Below are 26,600 nucleotides of genomic sequence, written 5' to 3'. Positions count from 1 at the left end.
AAGATAATGAGTTTTAAAAGTAATCTTACATCCTGTGTGTGCATTACAGGTGATCCTGAGACACGGGAACAATCCCTGACTGTCAGCACACTCACTGATGGTATGCAAGATTAATGATTAAAAACACATTTTCCACAAGAGTGGTTCAGTAATATCTAAAGTTTTGTATTTCCATTTGCACTTAATTGACCCTAATAAATGCAATTAATCTATTCTATTTGATATCATTTATGTCGTAGCGTCTGCGGTTGGAAAACCCATGACAACTGCAAATCCAATCCACATCCCCAGACACCATGTCAGGCTGTGTAACTGTAAAGGTGAAAGAAGTGTATACTGTGAACAAAACACATATCTAGTCAGCTATCTGCAGTTTATATGTAAGCAGAGCCTCAGCATTAGCTGAGTGCATTGTCCTAACCCTATCTACTCTTTTGTCTTTTCATATGGTCACCCAGGAAAGGGAGGAGAGACGGTGAATGCACGCTGCCCTTGTCACCAGTCTGGCAGACGCAACGGCAAACAAGGAAAATGTGAGTTACATATAGCGTATCAGGTTTATAAAATATTAAAGTAAAACAATCAGTCACAAGTAAGTCAGTCTTGTATTCAGTAACTCAAACTAAGGGGAGAAACCAGAGGTGAAAATACAGTTTATGTACTGGTCAGTTCTGAGATTTTGGGCTACTTTAACATGTCTTCTTTCAGACTAGTGGAAAGAAAACATCCAAAATACACATTTAGGTGTTTAGTTCAGTTGAGATTTCTGTTTTGGAAATGTATGTAAAAGTGTATATTTAAATAGATAACGCCTAATTTGAATTTTTACACATTTAAGAAAATACGATACGACTCAGCTGGGGAAGTTTAAGGTGATATCTGTTGGTTAAATTTTTACACGTGTGTCTTCTTTGTTTGTCTGAAAATGTGGGGGATTTTACAAATGATGATTTTGAAGGCCATTTTCTCAAAATGAGTTTTTCCTCATACTCCGATCCAAAAATCCCCACTTCAGTAGCGCTTACATACACCAGACTTTCCAGTTTTATTCCTATTTATGTTTTGAAGGTTTTTACCAAGGAGTTCGTTCATGTATCATTCATAGCCTGATTTATAGAACATTTTATTCTGAAAAACATGGCAAAAATAGATTTTTTTTATAGCTGTTGACAGTGTTTTTTGATTTATATAGTGATAAAAAGAGACATCCAAAATCCCCTCTGTAAAAACCTTTGACATAAATATGACAAAGTTAAAAAAAAAAAAAAAAGAACTTTGAACTTGGCTTTATCCAATGTTCAGATTCCTGTTTTGGAAATGTATGTAAATCAGCACATTTTTGTATGATAATGGACCATTTGCGCATTTAAACATAACATTTCAGAAAACTTGGAATATAAAAAATAACTGGTTTTCTGTAAGTTATCAGCTGGGGAAATTCACCTTTAAGGCGTCTCCCCTTAAAGGTGAAAGGTGATTATAAACTCTTCAGGGACTTTTCAAAAGTGTTAACTAAACAATTTAAAATATTTTGGACTGTGAACTTAACCTGTTATTTTCTCACCCTATTGCTTTATCTGTGTGGATTTATTCAAACCACAAGTGAAAGCATTTTGCCAGAGGAAGAAAAATAAGAATCTGAAGAAGTGCAGCTGGAAACAGAAGAGGGGCGTTCACACCAGGAAGTACGGTCCCAGTGTCCCCATATGACCTACACTAAGAAGCACTGAATATCCTCCCCCTGTAGTGAGGTTTATGCAATGATTACTGTCATACACATTTCTTTGTATACAAGTTGTACTTTTATAAAACAGCAAAACATTTCTGACTATATTTCACCAACAAAAGTCTGCATAACTGTAACTTTCTGACTCGACACAAAGACACTGTATATCCACAATAAAGTCTCCACAACGTTGATTGTGTTGATTATTTACTGATTAAAAAATAAATACCATGAATTACAGCATGATGAGATGCACATTTACTTACAGTTCTAATAATATAACACATAACAGAAAAGCCGCAGGTGTTTACAGTGAAGAATTGCAGCTGGTACCAGAAGAGTGTGCAGGTATTTTAGAGGAGTAAATTGTTTATACAAAGTATTGAATTACTTGTATTAAACTACCTCTGAGGCAGTTACAGTTAAAGCAACAGTCAACACCATAACACTAATACAACTACTTTCACTTGCTAATATTGAAAACATGTCACCTAAAAAACAGGCAATGCAATAATAAGGTGATTTAATTCCCTTTCAGTGTCTATAAATGTTAATATTCTGTTTGATAATGAAAATAAAACCGATAAAAGAAAGTATCCAACGGCAAAAAAACCCTGTAACTTAAATCAAAGTCTGTCATACTTTCACATTCTTCTTTACCTCTCCGGCAAAACCCACAAGGACTGATAATATAGCATCAGATTATAGACTGTACAATATCTTCACACTCATTTTACAGTAAGACTACTCAGACCGCAGAGGGAGCAAGACGTCTTTCAGTCTGACTGTTCAGCTCAACAGCCTGGAGACAGACAAAGCAAACACACCCATCAACATCAGACTGCCTCGGCATGGGAGGTGGAGGGCGGAGGCTAAGAGGGAGAGAGGGGAGGAAATAATGACAAATAAATCACGTTGCATTTAATACAGCATGAGATATCTGTAACTGTATAACAACTATTCTGATATGATCACTGACAAAATTATTTATGTGGCTGTAATCATCTATGTTTGTCAAATATTCCACACTATACAACCAACAGAAACTAAAACACAAATTAACAAAAACATTTTAAAATGATCCTGTCAAAACATCGGCACATGTTCCGTTCATATTTCTGCTTGTCAGCTGATCAAGCAGTAAGGATCACTCACCTGAGAAAGTGAAGGTTTGAGTCTTGTACAGTGTGATATTGGTCACAGGGTTCCTCGCCTTACATATGTATGTTCCCTCATTCTCTTTCTTCAAAGGGAAAGTGATAACAGGGCCAGTCGCTACAGCCACTGACGACTGAGTTTTGAAGAACCATTGGTATTTACAATCGGGCCGAGAATCAGCGGAGCACACCATGGTCACGTAGTTTTTCATTCCTGTTATGAATGGACCAGAGATTTTCACATTCAGAGGGCCATCTGCAAACACAGAGAGACGGAGTGAGTCAGCGTGATGGACAATAAAGTTATGAATTGCTTTGGCACAAAATGCTCAGTCTTTTTCAAACCTATAACCACGTTTGCTCTGAGCAGCATTGCAAAACTAGAATTACTGCCTCGCGGTTGCATGCCTCCGTCAGGTTGCACTGACAGGTTACATCTACATCTGTGAAATCATGGATGCTTCACACACATCTTCAACCTGACAGCACAGAAGATCTATAAAATCATCAGTGTCAAGGTGTGCACAAAAGATTAGTGCTACTAATAGTATCTGACCAAATGTCTCCCCTTTTGTTCCCGAGTTATGATGTTGAGTAAGGGCAACATGCGGAACATTATGATGTCACAGTGAAGCTGGCCTTTGACATTTCGCATATAAAATGTCATCACTTCATCATTTTTCCCTATCAGACATTTATGTAAGATATAGCCATAATTAGCACAAGAATTCTTGAGTTGTGGTTGAAAACAGGATTGTGAGGTCGCAGTGACCTTGACTTTTGACTACTAAATTCTAATCAGTTCATCGTTCTGCACAGAGAAGAAATTTCCTTGCGATGTTATTGAGATATCACATTCACAAGAATAAGAGGGATGAGGTCAGTGACCTTTGATCACCAAACTCTAATCACTCCATCATTGAGTCCAAATGGAAATTTGTGCCAAATTTGAAGAAATTCCCTCAAGGTCTTCTTGAGATATTGCGTTCACAACAGTGGGACAGACAGATGGATGAACAGACGGATAGAGGATGGATGGACAACCCTAGAAAACATAAAGCCTCTGACCACGGTTGTCACTGGTGCAGAGGCATAAAAACTCACTCAGGTATTTCTGGTCAAACTCTTACAGTAAATATACTGCATCCTTCCTGAAATCTACACCTATCCCCAGCCGCCATGTTGGAAAAGGACGACCGATTGAGTACTAAGTAGCACCCACCAGCCGAAGCAACTTTCTCATTTTATAGCTAAACAGTACACTAAATTATGTTAATGAAAACACTTGAGGTGATGCAATGCAGTAACAAAATCTTGATTCATATTTGATCAGCGCTGCCTAGCTTTACACTTTGACTGCAGTTCACAAGCAGTGATCGACATAATTAACAGCTGTGTTAGAGACTCCTCGGCTCTGACTGGTTGTTTTTGTTCAGGTGCGGTAATGCCATTAGGAGCGCTACAAGGCAATGGAGTATAAGCAGAGGAATATAATTTCTTTCACAGATTATCTGTCTCATTTAGTGCTGTGTGAATAATGTGACAGTTTCAGCCGGTCAAATGATGTATTTCTATTTTTTCCTTCCACTGTTCTGCTAAGGAAGAAGCTAAGGAAGTTTTAATACACTGTCATGCAACATTTAAAATGAAATGAATATTGATTACCTTAAAACAAGTTTAAATGAACTGAACAAGTAAAAAAAAAAAAACACTCTCCATCATTTCCTACAACACTCACAGTTCACCAAGAGGTTGTATTTGGGGCTTCTATGTGGACCAGCCTGATTGATAGCAACACAGTGATATACCCCATCATTGTCCATCGTCACTGGGGTGAAGTGCAGTGTGTTGTTTATAGCGTGGTAGAACATGTTTGATTGTGAGCTGGAGTTTGTCATGGCGAGGTACTTGTTGTCCTTCATCCAGTAGATTGTGTCATAGGGCCCAACAACGTCACAGGTGAGAGTGAAGTTCTCCGAGTTTATTGGGACTGTGTTGTTTTTGATCATCACTGACTCAATTGCCTCTGTGGACAGAGAGCACAGCAGAAATCAGTATCTGATCAGTTGTACAGTCACATGAACATGCATTGAAGGAGTCCTCTGAATTTTCTTACCAATGACTGTGAGCATCTTGGTGATATTGCTGATCTGTTTCGTCACGTTGTTTGAGGCCACGCAGGTGTACTCTCCACTCATATTAAAAGACAAACGCTCCGTCGTATACTCTGAATTATTGCCCACGCTGGAGCCATTGAACAACCAGCTGAACTCACAGGGAGGCACCGACATGGCAGAACAGGAGAAGGTCACGTTATGTCCTGTCTCACCAAAATCTGGCCCATAAATCACAGGTTTTTCTGGTCCATCTGAAACAGCAAAGGAGAAAATAAGTTTGCATAGTACCGTATTTCATCAACTACAAATACTATGGGTTAAAAAAAAGTTAGTTACAGTGAAATAAATCCTTAAAATGTCCAGTGTGTAGGATTTAGGGGGACATACTGCAGAAATGTTACATAAAATAATAAGAGCGGACCCTCGTCTACTGAGTTCGCCATGTTGAACCACCAAAACAGACAAACCGAACACCTGCTCTAAATAGCGCCATTCGTGTTATCACATTGGCTACTGTAGTTAGCTGCCCTTGCCCAATGAGAACACTGATTTTTTTTACGTGAATATGCTTTATTGAGTGTTTTTGCCAGTTTAAATCACTGGATCCACTTTTTAGGGAGGAAGAGACCTCTGCAGATAAATCAATTTATGCCAAAAACCTCCTAAATGACTAGATCTTGAGATAAGCAGGTGCTAGGTAAGAGGCCCGTCTTCGACATGCCAAAGAGTGTCGGAGAATCACTGATTTGTAACATGAAACTGCTTTATTTAGTGGTTTTACTGGTTTAAATCACCGGGTCTGTTTGTTTTGGAGGGTAGGAGACGTCTGTGGACAATTCGGTTCAAGGTGAAAACCTCCTGAACGTCTGGATCAGAAACAAAGTGAGCACACATTCAGTTATCAGAGAAAGTAGGTGAGCACACATTAGCAGGTGCTGGGCAAACAGGCCCAGGCCCAGCGTTTTAATCACCTGGTCTGTTTCTTTGGAGAGGAAGAGACCTCTGCAGTTAATTCAGCTCCCAGTAAAAACAATCTGGACAGTGAACACTGAAGGAATTCTAACAAGGTGAAGTTTCAGCTGGCTGCAGTCTGCAATCCTCACCACTAGATGCCACTAAATCCCCCAAAATCTTTTACATTTGACCTTTAAAAGTTACTTACAGTTCACAAGGAGCCTGTATGGAGGGCTGGTCATGTTCCAAACCGCATTGGTAGCCACACACTGGTAGTCTCCAGTGTCGTTTTGTTCCACTGGGTTGAAGGTGACCATCTTGTTTTCCATGTGGAAAACAGTTCTGTTGTCTTCATGCAGTGGCTCACCATTTTTCATCCAGTAAACATGCCCAACAGGTCCAGTCACATTGCATGTTAGCTGATAAATATCACCTTCTATGGCAGGATCCATGGGTGGTTCTACTTGCACATGTTCAAATCCATCTGGAAACAAAGTACACAACCATTTTTAGTGCTCTCCTGGGCCACATACATTCTTACAGAAACATTGAAATTGCGACCCAAGTCTCACCAAAAACAGTGAGCTTTGTGTATGCAGTGCTGGTTTTGTGGGTGATGTTGTTGTAGGCCACGCAGGTGTACATCCCACTCATGTCTTTGGTAACATGAGGTGTGGTATACTCAGACATATTGGCCACCAGAGTATCATTGAAAAACCATTTATAGGAGCTGGGAGGGTTTGATGATGCGTAGCAGCTGAGTGTGACGTTGTCTCCCGTCCTTACCACATTTGGACCCATGATAGTTGGCATCTGTGGTCCATCTAAACACACAGATATTACTTTAGATCATCTTCACTGAAAACATTTATACAACACAGAGGTGTACATGAATGGAGAAGTCCACCTTTGAATATACTGACACCAACGATCGAATGTTGGTTCATTTCAGTTGATATTTTTTTGATTATTCCACTAAGTGTGTGGTCGTCAGATACATTTACACAAGTCCTGTATTTAAGCTACTTCATACTTCTACTCCACTACAATTCAGAGTCAAGTACTTTACATTTTTACTTCTCTACATTTATTGAAATGCTTTAGTTTACTAGTTACTCTGCAGATGTAAAATATAATCAACCAGTAAATTATGATGACATGTTCAGTTAGGTGTGTACATTTTTTAAGGAATTTTGGTTCAGTTACACAGTTTTGTGCTTAATTTAAGTATTTTTGACCACTCAAGAATTGATAGAAATAGTCAAAATCCCTCCAAAATACCAAATTAAAACATAGACCTTGAGGACCACCATAGGAAATAATTTGGTATCAAAAACTTTTCACATTTGGAGATTTCTGATAGACTTGCATGTATCAGCAATTTGATGGTGAGCACTTCTACTGTGGAAACTGCTGCGAAACCCTCAAATTGTCATGATACCTATGCAGGCCATACATCCTCTGAATGTCCGAGCTCTATAGTTTGTGGTTGTAGAGTTTCATGAGGCTGTATTATCCTCAGTTGAGGTTACAATAGGTCATTTCATACAGTGTCATCCATAAAAAAAAAGGTCTCATTACAATGAAATGGCTAATATGGGGGCTAACATCATCACATATGAATAAATTTGGGCTCATTAAATCCAAAATAGTCTCAGCTTTCCAGTCATATGCAATTTCAAGACTGCTTAGGGATGCCAGGATGCAGAAATATTTTGAATACAATGGGCAAAAACAACACATTTTTACAAACAACTGCATGTTTTTTGCTTAAGCCTCTTAAAGACAGGAGGTGAACGCATAAATGCATCAGTAATTAGTCTAATAATATCATTCTGAAATGTGCTATTCTACATAATGAATACTTTTACTTTTGGCACTTACAAGAATATTTCAATGCCTATACCAGGGTTGGGCTACCTGCGGCTCAGGAGCCACACAGATTTTTTTGATTATTTTTGGTCAAAAATGGCTCTTTTGATGGTAAAGGTCGCTGGCCCCTGGCTTATACTTTTGAAAAAGAGGCTTTCACTTGTGACAAAGTATTTTCACACTGTGGTATTACTACTTTTACTTACTTTCCTATGTTTTTTAGAATTTCTTTTTATAAACTGCTGTATTAATGTTAATGTTAATTAATGTATTATTTTGGCAGATTGAAAAAGTCCTCAGGGTAAGACGTCATGGTGAGTACTTACAAAAAACCTCCAGCGTGAAGTTTTGACTGGATAATCTGCTGAATGGGTTGGAAGCTACGCATTGATAGTTCCCATCGTCAGATTTCATGACAGGATTGAAGGTGAGGGTGGCGTTATCCATTGAGAAGTGTCTTGTGCTGTCAGGATACAGTGGGGATGAATTATACATCCAGATGATCCAGTCCACACTTCCAGCTGTCTCACAGGTCAGAGTCAAAGTGTGGTTCTGGATTGGCTGAGCTCTGACAATTTTTACTAACGCCATGGTCACTGGAGCTGCGGAGAATAAAAGGATGGTGGCAAAACTCCAAAACGTATATGATGCACTGGCTTACTGGTTTTGCAATTTTTTTTATTTTTTGAGACAGACTAAATAAATATTTTGGGAATATTTGCTTTATTTGAAGTCAGCATTCATACCACTCTCATGACTGCTGAGTATAAATCTACAGCGAGGAGGCTTTTTTCTTTTAGCTTAGCTTAGCTTAGCATAAAGTGTGGAAACAGAGGAAAACAGTCAGCCTTGCTGTATCCAAAGGTAAGAAAATTAGCCTACGAGCACCTCTCAGACTCAAGTTGTGATTTTGTCAGTGCAGGTGGGTGTTTTATTCTACTTTTGGATAGAGCCAGGTTAGCCATTTCCTCCGCCTAAGCTAAGCTAAATGTTTGCTTGCTTAAAATGTCAAACTATGCAGTAACTTACTCAAAACAGAGAGCATCGTGTAGGCAGTGCTGTTCTTGGAGGTGATGTTGTTGACGGCCATGCAGGTGTATATCCCACTCATATTAAGGGTTAGCGGTCCAATCGTCAACTCTGAGGTGGTAGCCAGCTGGGTATTGTTGAAGTGCCAGCTGATGTGGCTGGGAGGATAAGAGGCGCTTGAGCAGTTGAGGGTTTGCAGTGTTCCCATCAGAGCCATGGATGGCCCCACAATCACTGGTTTCATTGGGCCATCTTTTCATGTCAAACAATTAATAAGAAGGTTAAATTTCTCAATGTTTCTGTTCTTTGTGTGTATCGACATAAGTGAGAAAAAGAGATTAAGATACTTACAGTTCACTCTAACCGTGTAGGGGCTGCTGGTCATGTTGCTCACAGCATTTAAAGCCTGACACTGATAATCTCCAGTATCTGAAAGTTGGACTGGGTTGAGAGTCAGTGTCCTGTTGTCCTGGTCAATGAATGTTGTATTGTCAGCAGTGATAGGTTCACCATTCTTCCACCACCAAATGCTGGCAACAGTTCCAGTCACTTGACAGTCCAGAATGAACTGGTAATGAAGGATTGGTAGTCTACCTGTGTGGTTCACCACAACTGCTACTATTGGCTCTACAGAAGAAGAAGAAAGTAATTGAGTAATTTGAATTCACACATGTACGTGAATTCAGTGGGTATGACATACGCCACTGAATATTTTGAAAAAATTGTCTGACATTTATTAACTTTCTCACTGGGAGTTAGATGAGAAGATTGGTACCACTCTCAAGTCTGTCCGCTAAGTACTGTATATGGCAACCACCAGTAGCCGATTAGCTTAGCTCAGCATAGAGACCGGAAACAGTGGGGCACAGTTAGTCTGGCTCACAATGCCAGAGTGCATTCTAGCACAAAGTGGACTGTTCATGAATTCAGAGCGCTGTTGGAAAGTACCGTTTGAAATTGCTTTGATCCAAATCAGGGACTAATTTTGCAAACAAACTTGAGTTTGATTGAACCAAAGCAAAAGGGCAGGTGTGAAAGCACCCACAATCAACATTACTAATATGCCTAAATGAGCAGTAAAATTTGGTGGTGAAGGCAAATTAATCCCTCCACTCATTATTAATGTCTCTATTTTCCTCCCAGACTTTTACATTTTTGGATTTGGAGTCCATAGCCAGCCTTGCTTGGAACACTCAAGACTAGCCACCACTCCTGAAGTTCATTTAGATATGACATCAGCAGCATTTATTAGAAAGGTGCCAGGCTGTAGTTGTAGTTGACAAAATGTTAAAAACTTTTTTTTTTATTCTTCGTATAAGAGTGTGTGTAGGAATTTCATTAGGCCTAACAATGATAGCTAAAATTTAAAATGTTGTAATAATTAAAACGTGTTTCATTTCCATGTGATTTAATTTTTTTTACAGCCAGAGGGAGCCACTGGAGAGGGGTTAAAGAGCCACATGTGGCTCTGGTCTGAGGAGACGGAGCAACAGAGCGTCAAGTGGAGTTAATGTGTGATTAATTTAACACTTAATTAATTCATGTAGAATAGAACACTCTGTTACGCTTTGTCTCATTTGTTTATTAGACTACACACAAAAACCGAAGTGTAAAAACATCTCAGTTGATTGCCTGGCAACATGGTGACAACAGGATGTCAGGAAGTCACAGCCAAGAAAAATCTGGCACACAGCCCTACCTGCTGTTAGGTAGATTTTGTTATCTTTGGACAGAGCCAAGCTAGCCGTTTGCTAGCTCTCTCCCCCTCAGTTAACCAGCTGCAGTTCCAGGTTTGTATTCAACAAACAATTGTACCTGGTAGCAGACAGAACTGCTTAATGAAAACGAGGCTTATAGAGAACCAATCTACACTGAACAAAAATATAAATGCAACACTTTTGTTTTTGCTCCTATTTTTCATGAGCTGAACTCAAAGATCTAAATCATTTTCTATATACACAAAAGACCATTTCTCACAAATATTGTTCACAAATCTGTCTAAGTCTGTGTTAGTGAGCACTTCTCCTTTGCCGAGATAATCCATCTCACCTCAGAGGTGTGGCATATCAAGATGCTGATTAGACAGCATGAATATTGCACAGGCGTGCCTTAGGCTGGCCACAATAAAAGGCCACTCTGAAATGTGCAGTTTTGCTTTATTGGGGGCATCTGGGGGGGGTCAGAAAACCAGTCAGTATCTGGTGTGACCACCATTTGCCTCACTCAGTGCAACACATCTCCTTCACATAGAGTTAATCAGGTTGTTGATTGTGGCCTGTGGAATGTTGGTCCACTCCTCTTCAATGGCTGTGCGAAGTTGCCAATCCAGAGCACCCCAAACATGCTCAATGGGTGACATGTCCAGTGAGTATGCTGGCCATGCAAGAACTGGGATGTTTTCAGCTTCCAGGAATTGTGTACAGATCCTTGCAACATGGGGCCGTGCATTATCATGCTACAACATGAGGTGATGGTCATGGATGAATGGCACAACAATGGGCCTCAGGATCTCGTCATGGTATCTCTGTGCATTCAAAATGCCATCAATAAAATGCACCTGTGTTCGTTGTCCATAACATACGCCTGCCCATACCATAACCCCACCGCCACCATGGGCCACTCGATCCACAACGTTGACATCAGCAAACCGCTCACCCACACAACGCCACACACGTTGTCTGCCATCTGCCCTAAACAGTGAAAACCAGGATTCATCTGTGAAGAGAACACCTCTCCAACGTGCCAGACGCCATCGAATGTGAGCATTTGCCCACTCAAGTCGACTACGACGACGAACTGCAGTCAGGTCGAGACCCCGATGAGGACGACGAGCATGCGGATGAGCTTCCCTGAGACGGTTTCTGACAGGTTGTGCAGAAATTCTTTGGTTATGCAAACTGATTGTTGGAGCAGCTGTCCGGGTGGCTGGTCTCAGATGATCTTGGAAGTGAACATGCTGGATGTGGAGGTCCTGGGCTGGTGTGGTTACATGTGGTCTGCGGTTGTGAGGCCGGTTGGATGTACTGCCAAACTGTCTGAAACGCCTTTGGTGACGGCTTATGGTAGAGAAATGAACATTCAATTCACGGGCAACAGCTCTGGTGGACATTCCTGCAGTCAGCATGCCAGTTGCACACTCCCTCAAAACTTGCGACATCTGTGGCATTGTGCTGTGTGATAAAACTGAACATTTCAGAGTGGCCTTTTATTGTGGCCAGCCTAAGGCACACCTGTGCAACAATCATGCTATCTAATCAGCATCTTGATATGCCACGCCTGTGAGGTGGGATGGATTATCTCGGCAAAGGAGAAGTGCTCACGAACACAGACTTAGACAGATTTGTGAACAATATTTGTGAGAAATGGTCTTTTGTGTATATAGAAAATGATTTAGATCTTTGAGTTCAGCTCATGAAAAATGGGAGCAAAAACAAAAGTGTTGCGTTTATATTTTTGTTCAGTGTAAATGCAGATGGTGTCATTTATTCTATAGCCATTACGCTGTGCAATTGACACTAACTTCATAATAATAAGTTGAAGGAAAAAACTTGTCTGCTGAAGAATATTCTAAGTGCCTTTGCTGAGAGAAACAAAATCAAATACACATAAGGGACCCTCGAAAAAACTACAAATCCAACCTTACCCACAATCCTGATCATTGCACTTTCGCTGCTAAACCTGGCCGTCACTGTGTTGTGAATTATGCACTTGTAAGTTCCGGAGTCGCTCACTGTAACCCTCTCTAGTTGAAGCAGCGGACCAGACTTATTCAGGTACATCCAATTAAACATCCACCGGAACATCGCTTGAGGGCTGGACTCTGCTGAGCATGACAGCGTGATGTTAGACCCTGTTTTGTACGTGGACTTCATCGGCATGATCGTCATTGATGTGTTATGTGGACCATCTGATGAAGCAACAAGAGGAAAATTGTTTTACGGGTTGATATTGAGTTATTAGAGTTTTTAAAATACATACAGTAGGCCAATATTGTTAACTCACAGCTGATGTTCAGACGCACAGGGAGACTGATTTCATGGCCTAAACCATTGGACACATTGCACCTGAATGGCCCCTCATCGTAGCGGGTCACCCCAACCATGGTGAGAGTGGCATTTCCATTGCTGAACTGTACTCCCCCACCCTCTGTGACCTCAGAGTCCCCTTTCAGCCAAGCATAAGACAGGGACGAGCCGTTGAGCACAGAGCACGTAAGAACTGCTGTGTCATTGAACTCCACCAGGTTGATTGCATTTGCCCTCAGAGTCACACCTGAAATAGGCACTGCAGAAAAAGGAAAAAAAAAATTGTCAAGTCTTGTAGAAACGTGGAACTGCAGTGGACAAGCAATGTTGTGTCTTCTCTCAACAGCAGGCAGACATAGAAACGGGACATATATAATGATTCAAGCCTAAATTGGATGGCAATATTTACCTGTTGTTCTGATGGTTAGTGAGTGTACTACTTTGGCCCAGACTGAAATTATTACTATTGGATGGATTGCCAATAAACTTGGCAGAAATATTCATGTCCTCCTGAGGATAAATTGTTATCACTTTGATACCTTACCATTGTATCTAGTGCCATTGTCGGGTTAAATATTTTGTTTCATAGCTAAATATGATCAATACTAATGAGATTCCCATTCCAACATATCCTCATACAATGGATATCTTATGAAAATGCACATACAACGGTTGATATCAAACAGTTTCGTGTCCAGTGAATTAGCCTCTTCACTGTTAAGGTTAGGTTTAGGAAAAGAATCATGGTTGGTTGTTGTCACGTAATGTACTTAACGTTAAGTTATGTAGGTTAGATTTGGGATAGTAAAGTTATGTAGGTTAGATTTGGGAAAGTAAGGTTATGTAGGTTAGGGATGGAATGTAAAGCAATGTTGGTTAGGTTTAGCAAAAGAATCACAGTTGGGTGTTGTTGCGTTATGTAGTTACATAAATTACGTTTGGTTAGGTTTAGAAAAAATAATCATGGTTGGGCATCATCACATTACGTATTTGATATAAAGTTACGTAGGTTAGAGTTAGAACAGTATAGTTACGTAGGCTAGATCTGGGAAAGTTAAGTTATGCAGATTGGGTTTAAGGGGAACTGCCCATTGGTCCGACAGCCTATTGTTCCGACCATATTAAACCCATTGTTCCGAAGTCCGTTCCGAAATCATCATGATGCCCTGTGGTTAAGGTCGGGTTAGGATTAGGCACAAAAACCACTTGGTTAGGGTTAGGAAAAGATCATGGTGTGGGTTAAAATGAAAAAGAAAGTGACAAACACATAAGCTGTGAGCCTGCTTCTCTTCAAGCCTTTCCCAGCTGACCCAGAGCCAGTCGCGGCACACCATCAAGGTAGAAATACGCCCGCCGGGAGCCATTCAGCACCGTGGACCGTCGGACTAATGGGATGTCAGACCAATGGGCTATCGGACCAATGACATGGACCCGGGTTTAAGACAGTAAAATTATGTGGGTTAGGTTTAAGAAAGTAAAGTATAGGTTTGGACAAGTTAAGGTATGTAGGTTGGGTTTAGGAAAGTAAAGTTGCATGGGTTAGCTTTGAGAAAGTAATGTTACACAGGTTGGGTTTAAGAAAATAAAGTTACGTAGGTTAGGTTTCAGAAAGTAAAGTTACATAGGTTAGGTTTAAGAAAGTTAAGTTGTGCAAAGGTTAGGGAAAGTCAAGGTATGTAGGTTAGGTTTAAGAAAGTAAAGTTATGTATAGGTTTGGGAAAGTGAAGGTATGTAGGTTGGGTTTAGGAAAGTAAAGTTGCATGGATTAGCTTTAAGAAAGTAAAGTTACATAGGTTAAGTTTGAGACAGTAAAGTTACGTAGGTTAGGTTTAAGAAAGTAAAGTTATGTATAGGTTTGAGAAAGTTAAGCAATTTAAGTTGGGTTTAGGAAAGTAATGTTACATAGGTTAGATTTGAAAAAGTAAAGTTGCGTAGGTTAGATTTAGGAAAAGAATCATGGTAGGGCATTGTCATGTTACATACTTTACGTAAAGTGACATCGGTCAGATTTAGGAAAGTAAAGTTGCGTGGTTTCAATTTGGAAATGTAGTTACTTAGGGTGGGGTTAAAAAAGTAAAGTTACCTGGGTTAGGTTTAGGTAAAAAAAAAAACAGTGGTGGTGACACACCTTAAAATAACTCAAAATACACTTGGTTTTCCCACGGGGGAAGTCGTGTGTTCGTTTGACTCATCCAAGACTCCATCCTAACTCTTGCAGACTTTCCCTTTTTATACTATATATTTATATTTATCTTTACTCCCGTCAGCTCATTTATCACGTGATCGCAGCCTTCATGGTTATGCCAGTTACATACAAATTCTGGTGCATTACTTTCATAGGTATATGTACGAACAGTGCATGAGAACATTCATCGTCAGCTGAATCGGTGATACTCAACTTACAGCCCGAAGGCCCACAACAGAGTGCCAGGTGGCTCCTCAAACATTTTCTAATTCACCACGAAAATAAATTCACTTGGATTTTGTTGTTTTGTTCTTGTAACATTAATAAGGTGTCACAGTGGATTAAAATGCTTCAAAACAGAGCTTGTTTATCAAAAAAAGTGCAAGGGGAGGATCCCCTGAACCCCCCTACATAGGTCTGGGGTGAGCCCCAAATATCCTCAAGTCCTAGAAATGCCTGTGTACACCTGACCTGTGCCACATTGCTGCAACTAGCCTCTGACCTCCTCTCGTTTTGCAAAAGTGCCCCCCAGGCAAAGCAAAGCTGAGCTGCGGTAGATGTAGTCTTATTTCAAACCATACCTGACTTCCGTTGAGTAAGAGACTAGATTTGGACTAATACAGTAATTGGACCAGCTCCATTATGTATCGATATGTGTTCATGCACATCTAGTGATGACATTTATACAAAATGAGAAGACTGAAGTTTTTTTTATTTTTCATGAAATATTTAATATGAAGACTGAAACCAACTTAGGACTCAAGTAAAGCTGACTTGCTCTGCTAGCTGTTGCCAAAGGCAAGGTGACCTTAACAGTCACACACTCCCACACTGCTTTATTCTTTGTCTTGCAAATCAAAACTTGTCAAACACAGAAGTAGACATTGGAGTGTGCAAATACTCACTCGTTGGTGTTTTTTTCTTTTTATGATATCAGGTTTTTCAACACAATAATGGAGAGGCTATGCATGCCTGATCAATTAGTAAGCATTAGTAGAATGTGAGAAAGTATCCTTACCTTGGACTGACAGTGTTAACTGAGCACGAAAAGAATTCACTGCCTGTAACGTGTATACTCCAGAGTCTTCGAGCTGTAGTGACCTTATAGTCAACGATGAAGAGGTTGAATTGAATGTAACCCTGTCACTCCAATTGTCACTTATGATTTCATTTCCTGGGAATATGATCACGATGATGTCGTTGTCAAACAGCCATGCACCTGTAGTGACAGTGTTCCGGCTGAAAAGTGTGACTGTACTGCCCACTGGTAACGGGTCCTCAGAGGGATATATTGTCTTATTAGTTGCAGCTAGAAACAGAAAGCAAGGAACAGATTCAGTCACCCTTAAATGAAGTTATAATCTGCACACCAGCCAAAGCAAGTAGCAGGTTTAAAAAAAAAATTATCATTAAGATTTATAAACTGGCTCTCATCTGAACTGAATCAATGTGATAAAAATTCAGACTTACCTGCTGTAAAGGTTGTCGAAACCAGGATCAGAACAAACACAACTGGAGACCCCATTTCACTCTTCAGTTTCTTTTTGGTTTGATGCTTCCTTGCTGGCTAAATGGCCCTCACCCTGGCTGGGATAAATTCAAATCTGGCGATACTGTATAGTCACAGTCGCCTTTTGATCAGCAAATATTTGCTCTACTTCCCCCAAGCCTTCTGTTTGCATGATGTAAATGCTTACCCCTACCATCACCAAGCACCACCTCACAGCCCTGGCCACACCTTGTTTTGCCCTGGTCCACATCGGTCCACACCAAGGAGTGTCCATTTACTGTAAACCTCAGTGGTTCTGCAGCTTTTAACCAACCAGAGGATGGGATGGATGGATATTTTGTAAGTGTACTGTATGTCTCTGAAGCGTAACAAAAGCAAATACCCATTCAGTGAGGAGTTGGTTCTTTTATGCAAAATATACTTGTGGGCTTACACAACACGTCCTCCCACAGTGCAGGTGGAATAAACATTGGAAAATTCAGAAAAAGACTGCCAACAAAAAAGAAACGCATTTAATATTTCTTATTTAAAGGCCATACAAATTCATTTAAGCACATTTTGGAATACAGACATTTTTGCTGTTACTGTTATTTTATAATTACTGCATTATTAATAACAGTATCAACAGGATTTAATGGAGGACAACAGACCATCTGTTTGTTTGCTGGACGTTTCTCTTTCTCTGTCTTTGTTTAATGTAGTTCAGACAGAATTTATATCCTATTTCTTTACAAAGGAGATTTGTTTTCATAGTAAGACTATCATTTAAACATCTGAATTTGTCAAATAGCTCTAAAGAATATGCCATAGGTGTCTTTTGAATCATCATCAACGGTCTTCCAGTTTTACCTCCCAACTGTCAGCGGGCTTTAATGAGTGATTTTGATTTTCTTTTGAGCTCAGCCACAGAAGAACGAGTATTTCCTCATCGTACATCATAAACAATGACAGCAATTCAAGTAGATATAATAAGCGCTGTAAAGCACATGGAAGGGCAACAAAGACCTAATGGTACAACACTGTGCAGTGGGGTTTATTAAAGATAAAATTGAGTCGTTTTATGGTGGGGTGGCACAGTTAATATACCTGTACCTGACTGCTGTGTTTGAGGTTTGCTGTCATGCAAAGTATTTTTAGCTCACTTCAAGTAGTTCTTATCAGCCTGAATTCATTGTTTGATAAGAGAAAACACATACTCCATGCCTCACAAGTTTAATGAAGACAATCTGTGCATTCCAGTACCCATACTACCATACTATACATATGCCAGAAAAAGATTTAGTATCCCAATAGATAGTAGGAGAAATGCAGTGTGCCAAAAATACCAGGATGTTCTATTGACAGCTGATTGATGGCTGTCAGAAGTCGCAATGATGGATGACAGTGCATTCAAGTGACTGATGACGGGTCAAACAGTAATAATGGGAATATTGATTGTTTAAGTGAACAAAATAATCATAAATATTACAAAAAACATAAGGACATAACTATAAAAATAACAATGACAGAAAAGTGCAGATGTGATTTCACTGTCACAATTCTACAATCCGTGTTATAACTTTAAAGTTAAACTTCATACATTGCAACAACAGCAGAGCTCTCCGGGTTGATCTGGCGAACTCAGTAAGTGGCATTTTTTTTTTATCTCTAAGGTTATGCATATAAAAGCAAGAGGGTCAAAGTTCAGGGTGTAATGTTATGAGGCAGTAGTGTGTCCCGATTGTGTGCATTGGGCATGCAACAGTTTTACTTTTTAAGGGCAGCTGCAGAACCTATTAAAAGTAGAGAGAAAAAGCATGTGATTTGGAACACACCCAAAGTTTCGATCCTACTTGGATCTTCGTCAGGTCAAAATCTTCATCAATTTTTACCTGATGAAGATCCAAGCAGGATCAAGATACTGGGGCGTGGAAATAGAATAAGTTTGCAGACATTACTTTTTTCCTCATGCATGCTGTTTTTTTGATAGCCTTGCACATTACAGCATACTAGGTCAAAGACAAAAATATTTGACACGACTGATTTTAACCATTTTTTCCATAATTTAATCGCTGAATCAAAAAACAACCAAACATTTTAATCTTGAGACACATAGAAGTGGTTGTGAATGTTATTGCTCAAATGTTCATTGTATCAGAGTCATTCATGGACAGAATGAGCCACCAACATCTGTGAAAGAAATGCAGTTGATAGTTATTTCACAGCATACATGATATTACACTGTACACATCCAGTACTATTGTGCTCAAAAATATTTGTCCATTTCATTCTCCCTCCTTAAAGGGACAGTTCACCCCAAAATCAAAATACTTTTTGTCCTCTTACCTGTAGTGCTGTTTATCAATCTAGATTGTTTTGGTGTGAGTGTTGGAGATAACGGCTGTAGAGATGTCTGCCTTCTGTGCTCAACGCATGCATTTTGGCACTTTGAGCTCCACAAGCTGAGTGCCATCTAGTTCCATTACATTGGAGTGAAGGCAGCTGTCTCTCCAACACTCTGTAACTCACACCAAACACAATCTAGATTGATCAGTAGCACTTCAGGTAAGAGGAAAACATATATTTTTGGATTTTGGGGTTCCTTAAGTTGAAGTATGACTGAATGTTTGTGTAATTCTTTACACTGTTAATTAATTTTTTCCAAAATGTATTCGGCAAAACAAAGGAGACACAGTCTAGAACACGCGTTGACTTTATTGGAATTAATTAAAGGCGCTGTATGTAAGAATGTGGCCAAAACGGTTACTGCACTCAAATTCAAAATACTGCCGCGAGTCGTGTCCGCCCCCCCCCCCTCCCCTACAGATTCAAGGTTGCTGGACAGCGGCACGCTGGAGACTGATTTGTTTGGCCACGGCTGCCATGGCAGGGCCGCATTGCCGCGTCCTTGATCTTCGGTTTTCCAGTGGACTGTTCGAGCAAGTCCGGCTTCTCTGCTGCTAACGCTGCTGCCGGGATACAGCTGAGCAGGGGCCGGCTGCTAATGCTACTTGCCGTGCTGCTGTAGCTCAGTCATAACTGTAAGTGATGCTGAGACTCTACTGACTGCGTGACTGGTAGATGGCGGTGGGTGGCGCAACAGGCCAAAACACGAATTCAAAACCTAAACTTGATTTGCGGACTGTAAAATTTTTTTATTAATGCAAATATTCTGGCCGTACTTTGTTGTCGGTGAGATCAGTATGTTATATGAACATTATTCCTTAGTCTCTGTGACATATTAGCATGATTTTATGACTATTTGCTTTAGATTTCTTACATGTAGCTCCTTTAAATTGATTAATATCATTTTTAACCAAAACTCCAATTACATTTTTTTTCCTTTTTTTCCAGTGACAGTAAATTAAATATCTTTGGGTTTGGACAAACACAACACATTTGAATCTTACAACTTGGGCTTTTGAAGATTCTGAGAGGAATTTGTCCCAATTTAAGGCATTTCATAGACAGAACTTTTAACTGATAATTGTCATAGTAATCAATGATAAAAACAATGATGAGTCACAACCTGTTGTCATGACAGGAAGCAGTTTTGACTTTATACCTGCCCCCTGCTGCACATATCTAACAATTTAACTCACATATCTCGTTCAAGACTTGAACTGATCTGAAATAATGTAGAAAAATCACAATTTTGAAGGAACAACATTTGACAATATGCAGAATTTAATTTCAACATCTAAATTAGAATATTTTCAAGTGTATGAATGATAAAAAAAAACCAGTGGTTCCCAACTGGTGGGTCGTGGTCCAAAAGTGGGTCATGGGCCCAATCTAAATGGACCACAAGTGAGGTTTGTAAAAATCTAAATTTATTTTTAAGTACAGAAAATTTCCAGCACAGAGCTTTTCTTTTGAAGTGCTGTTTTCTGATGTGGAGTGACAGCAACAGACAGCAAATTCACAGAGACAGCAAACTAGCTCGAGGACATGGCCAAACACAACTATGACGCTGAATGTATTAAACTGTGGGACCTCAAAACTAATGACTCAGGAGAAATCTGGACCCCGTGGCTGGACCAGTTGGGAACCACTGATTTACAAGTTGTTCTGCAACTTGCCTGACACTGAGAAGAGGAACACAACCAATAGTAGCAGTGGCAGGAGCCACACATTGACTGCCTGTTGTTCAGACCCTGACAACGGGAACTCTGTAGGGACAAAAAAAAAAGTTAGGATGAAGTCAGGAACAGATGGAGAAATATAAAGGTTGTCACTATACTATCAAACTCACCTCCTATCAGGATGTTTGCAGTGATGCTGCTGTTGATGTTGGTGTGATTGTTGAAAGCCAGACAGGAATATGCACCACTTTGGCCCTCGCTGACACTGAACAGCTCCAACAGTGGACCTGTAGTGTTCACGAGCTCTCCCCCGACAGCCCACTGAAGCTGAGCTGGAGGATTGGACTGTGCCGAACAGAGCATGGTCAGATTGGATCCAGTGGGGAAGGAAGTCGTGTTCTGTCCGTTTACTGTTAGCGCCATGTTATCTGGACCATCTGAGAAAGAGACAGAAAGAAAAACCCAGAAGAGAAGAGGCCTGCAGCATTTTAGAGCTCTGTTAGCGAAACTGGACGGACAAATTATGATTCAAACGACACTGTCCTACTCACAGCTGATAGTAAAGTTTACTGCATCACTGGTGCCATTACTGACAGCATTGACCACATGACACCTGAACGGTCCCTGGTCGTAGCGGGTCACGTTGACTATAGTGAGAGTGGAGTTTCCATCAGTGAGTTGAACTCTGTCGCTGGCTGTGACCTCAGAGCTGCCGTTCAGCCAGAGGAAAGAGAGAGAGGATCCAGAGGAGACGGAGCACTCAATGACCGGTGAACTGTTGAACTCAATCAGGTCAGTTTGATTCATCCTCAGTGTCACGTTTGAAATCAGCTCTGTGAAAGACAAATGGAGGAGACGATCAAGATGTTTCAACATACTGTACACTGTGAGGCTTTGTAGTAGGCGAATAATGAAGGACCAGCACCCATATCAAAAAATGGATGTTAATGGTCTCATAAGCCTCACTGTGGCCACTTTATTAGGAACACCTGTACAATCTAACAACCTTGCCATAAGATCTATCTTTACAAAGCTTTCTATGACAAAGCTCTCTGTCCTAAGCCCCTCCCACCAGGCGAGTATGGCGCACTTCATACAGTAACCCAGTGTTTCCCATACATTTTTACTTATTTCATTTAACAGCTCTCCATTTATCAGACCCTAAATGAGACAGAAATTAGCTAGCTACTACACTCCACTTCGCTGCCCGCCACTGTGGACTGCTTCACCAAGAGGAGGGTGGACAGCGGCTCCAGGGACGGACCCTTGGTCGGTGACTGTGGCCACTCAAATTCAGTGGTCACAGCTGCAGCACTGAGTCTAACCTGTGTTAACAGGAACAGAGTCGGGGAGTTAAAGTGGTCCGGACCCCTTGAGCTAGTTTTGCACTGGCAGGATTCGAACCAGAGCTGCTGCCAGTGAAGTGGTCTGTAGCAGCGGCAGGGAGTGAGGCGGAGGATACACGATAATTTGAGGCTCTAACGTTAGCTAGCTTTATGGGCTCAGGGATGTGTTAGGAGCTATTGACCCAGCAGACGAAGGCTCTGTGAAACTGAAAGAACAAGAAACGCAGAAGGACAAGTTAAAGGTGAGTGTTGACAGACACAGATACACACAGACACTGGGATGGTCACGTGAGCAAAAAGGGCACCAAAACACACCCGCACTAACAGCAAGGAGGGACCTATTTGGTGGTTGTCAGTCCAAATATCACAGGGCAGAGACATGAATTCCTGTGAGGCCTCTGTGAATATTGTTTGGGAATACTCGTTTCTCGTTACAACAAGAACCTGTTCCAGTAGAAAGGGCAGTGTAAACAATTCGTCAGCACAATTTTCTCTGCCTCTCCACCCTAATGTGTCTCGCTGAACTTTGCAAGAAGTTGGCAGTCACTTTCTTTTATGCTTCTACTGTTCAAATGTATGTTCCAGTTTCATTTAATATAAGTCTTTTTTACTTGTTTGGCTGTTTTCTGTCCACACATCCTTATTTGCTTAGATGATTTATGCTTGTCCTGTTACAGCATCAACTTTATGACATTTTCTGTGTGCCTCTAAAATTCATTTCCTTGTTGACTGTAAATATTGTGCTTGGGTGCGTCATTCAGGGTTAGGGTCACAGCATTCTCAGAACCCATCGGCTGTATTCGGCGTCTGACTTCCGGCAGACGGCGATACAGCCTCTGGGGGTAGACCCCTGATTTTTTGGCATTCCGGTTTGATTTGGGCGGAGGAGGCGAATTTCCATTTCCGACTTCCGTTTATATATAAGTAAATATGCTGAACCATTGCAATGGATTCAGAGTTTGCAGTGACGCCAATTATGTTCCGCCTCATTAGTTCACCGCACGGACCGTTTAACCTGGCAACAACTGCAGCTGGCTCAAATGTGATTGGTCAATATTACGCGGTCGCGGACTACAATTAGCCTACAACTGGAAACCAGGGCTCTTCCACTCTTCATCCGGAGGCAAGATCTCTGGGGTTTGCCTACAGACTCTACATTCACTGAATGTAGAGTCTGTATAGAGACTAGGGTCACAGCATAAGCAACATTACATCAGCATGACAATCTCTAAGAAACAAATAATATTTTTCGGGAACAGCTTTATATGGCTTCAAAGGGAAACCATACAACACCCGTATGTTTTTTGTGATTCACTGTATTTACTCAACAATGCCCACAGATAAAGGATTTGTTTGCCCATGTTTCTGTGTCTTAGTTTAAAACTGGAACAGTACTGAGCAAGAGTGCTGCAGCTGGCAGAACGTAACCATTCAGGGCCATTTATGAACCATCAATTCACATCCACTAAAAGCCCTTGTCTTTGCCACTGACTAACTGGGTTAATTCAGGGTCTGTCTCAACCAAACCAGAATTTGTGATTTTTGGAACTGGAGACAACAAACATAGACGGCTTTGTGAGATGTAATTTGTTTCTGTTGACTTTGAATAAGTGTGTTCTACGATGATAAAATTATTGCTTAATTAAATGGAGATTGGAGGGTTTTGGCTATTTTGGGGCTGTTTCTGGTGAAACAAAAAGGATCTTTCTCGTTAACGCAATGGGTCTATCTCTGTAGGGATCCTTTTAATAATGTTGTCAGACACTTACAGTAACAATCTAAACATGTCAGTGCAAAAACCAGCACTTTTAGTGGATGTAATTTGACTTTGCACTCATGCACTGAGTGGTAAACATTCTAGCAGTCTCTCTGAATACTTGACTAATTTTGAAAATGATTGTTCCCATTAGTCACCTGGACACAAACATATAGGAAAGTAAGGTCCACTTTGAAAATACTTAAGTTACCCTTCAATAATAAATAGTAATAAAGTAATAAAAAGATTAATATTATAAAGAAAAGGCAGAATGGATACGGGCTCTAGTCTCTTATCAACTGACTTAATACAGCATTTTTGGATTTGATCTTTTCCATGCAGATCAACGGGACAGACAGGACAGAGTAGTGATTATTTCTGTTGGAAATATTCCACAAAGTAAATCCATATTTCAGTTGCTGCTTACCAAACTCTCACCTTGAGTGACATTTGTTTGCTATCGTTTGGCTTTTAATGCGATGTTTAGGAGAGGCGTTAGAGTTTGTAATTAAAAACAGTAACTGAACATCAGCCATTTGTCTCACCCAGGACAGTGAAGGACGCACTGGCACTAAGCTGGGGGTCATTGCTCTGCACTGTGTAGACTCCCGTGTCAGCCACCGTGACAGAGCTCAGGGTGAGAGCTCCAGTGAGGACGTTGACTGACGCCCTGCCGCTGTGACTGGGGAAGACTGCCTGCTGGTCTCCCAGCCAGGTGAGGATGAGAGACTCTCCCACTGCCCAGCTTCCACTGTTCAGAGCAGCTGAAGGAGACAGAGACAGCGTCACAGAGTCCCCGACTACAGCAGGGTTGATGGAGGGCTGGACCTCCACAGCAGAGGCCAGAACACCTGAAGAAGAGAAATATATTTGTTATTCACTGTAATAAAAATAACACAAAACACCTTTCCTCTCTCAGTTTAATCACTATAACTTACTCATCATACACAGAACCTACCTTGTGTTAAAGCCCACAATACAACAGCCAGGGTTCCTTTGCTTTTCTTCTCCATTTTGTATCGATGGTCTGATGATGTCCTCACTATTTCTCCTCTATTATACCCGTATATGATGGCCAGCCCCCCACTCATAAATACCTCCAGCCGCATACTCCAGTTCTTATCTGCAGGTGGTTTCTGGTTATTTGGTGTTCACTCTGTCAAACTTACAAAAGATGCATTACATATTCTGTTTACTATCTTGGGTGAAGTTCTGTGAGCAAGATGACAAATTATGACAGAGGGTATGTGAGGCAGGATTAGGGGGTCATGGGCTTATGGGTGGTGTTTCTTATCCCCCCCTTTTTGGCTAAATAAAACAAATTTTAAAGGAAACTTTATGCTGTTTTTCTCATCAGTGTCATGTCTGTCTTTACCATGATGTCTGCTCACTTATTAGGTAAGGCTTAGATTTTGTGAAGGTTTTCTGTTTTTGTCTTTCCACCCCTACTCCTGAAAGTTTCGGTTTGACACTTTCGGCTGTGTGTGGGTGTCAAATGAAAACACCTGCACCTGCAGCACCTTTGTGTCGTACGTTTGCTGAGAATGTTAATGTTCTCTGCTCTGTTTATTCAGTGTGCTGAATCTCGCAAGTAGTTACACAACAACCGATAAACCAACTGATTGTTTAACTTAAAAGAGGCAGAACAAGATTTACTGTATGATATGATAGACCAGCATATTAATTACACAATTCAATTGGTGTACTTCTTCAGAAATGCTGTCTTTTCTAGTATAGTGTAAAGGGTAGTCAAACCATTTTATCTCTAACAATACCGCTCAGCAAACACCTGTGGCATTATTTGAGCAGCGGTGGTGCAAAGTTCAGTATCTGAGCACACAGGTGTTGTGTACCTGACACACAGGAGGTGAGATTGATGACCAGGTTGCATTATTTGTAGAATATGAAGGCAAGTAGAAGTAGCAGTAGCACTGGAGGACAGATACTCTAGACTTAAAATTCAGCTTCTACTTATTGAATTTAACAGTTTGTCATCAGGCCTTTTAAAGTTGTTGCATTTTCATTTGACACTTGGTGTTGTCTGCTTGGCAGTGTTATAAACAAAGGCGGAAGGAGAACTCATATTTTTTTTTACTAATGTGTCCAGATGATAATTTGTATGATAGGGAAAAATGCCACATTTGTACTGATGGTTTAAAGTCTTAAAATCTGGTGCAGACATACAAGTATGTAACAATACAACTTTAAAATATCACACTTTTAATAGTAAATCAGTCATGATTTCTGAAAAATGAATGACTAACATGTGTTCATTGAATGTTTTCCATATGAAATATTTTTTACACTGCATATAATGCTTGCATGTCTTTATATTCAACTTGTTACAAGTTCATAGATATCAAAGACTGGATTGAGCTCTTTGTAGTTTTTGAGATACAGCAATTTTCTTAACAGTAGTCCCATGTACCCAAAGACCAAATATAGTACCAGAATTACAGTTTACATCTGCGTCTGTGAAAGCATGGATGCCTCACACACATCTTCCCCCCTAACAGCACAGAAGATCTGTACAATCAGTACAGTTTCAAGAGTAGCGTCATCACTTCAGTATCTGTCCAAATACAGCTTCTGCTGTTCCTGAGATATGACGTTGAGTAACGGCCAGAAAAGTGTTTTTGCAGAACGTTATGATGCTATCACTTCTTCACTATATCCTGTTAGACATGTGTGTGAAATTTAGTCACGATTAGAATATGAATTCTTGAGTTATGGGCAAAATCACGCTTTGTGTGGACCACCAACTATTAATTAGTTTATTCTTGAGTGGACGATTGTACCAAATTTTAGGAAACTCCCTCAATGTCTTCTTGAATTATCACGTTCACAAGAATGAGACTG

General features: G+C 40.5%; 1 protein-coding gene across 1 annotated transcript; it reads right to left on the bottom strand.

Moving 5' to 3' along the window:
* Positions 1-1,920: 1,920 nt before the first annotated feature.
* On the bottom strand, positions 1,921-24,855 carry LOC125893472 (hemicentin-1-like). Its single transcript, XM_049584177.1, has 17 exons — positions 24,700-24,855; positions 24,287-24,592; positions 21,191-21,472; positions 20,810-21,076; positions 20,637-20,726; positions 16,084-16,374; positions 12,858-13,139; positions 12,499-12,762; positions 9,207-9,482; positions 8,856-9,107; positions 8,153-8,428; positions 6,527-6,778; positions 6,163-6,438; positions 5,000-5,251; positions 4,622-4,909; positions 2,882-3,139; positions 1,921-2,598 (listed from the first exon to the last, which is right to left on the bottom strand). Exons 1-17 carry the CDS (start codon positions 24,848-24,850, stop codon positions 2,516-2,518), a joined length of 4,146 nt encoding a protein of 1,381 aa, XP_049440134.1. The 5' UTR covers positions 24,851-24,855; the 3' UTR covers positions 1,921-2,515.
* Between the last annotated feature and the right edge of the window lie 1,745 nt (positions 24,856-26,600).

The sequence above is a fragment of the Epinephelus fuscoguttatus genome, linkage group LG8 (assembly GCF_011397635.1).
Source record: "Epinephelus fuscoguttatus linkage group LG8, E.fuscoguttatus.final_Chr_v1".
Classification (NCBI taxonomy): Eukaryota; Metazoa; Chordata; class Actinopteri; order Perciformes; family Serranidae; genus Epinephelus; species Epinephelus fuscoguttatus.
Note: the sequence above shows the minus strand (reverse complement) of the source record. Positions and strands in the feature narration are given on the sequence as shown.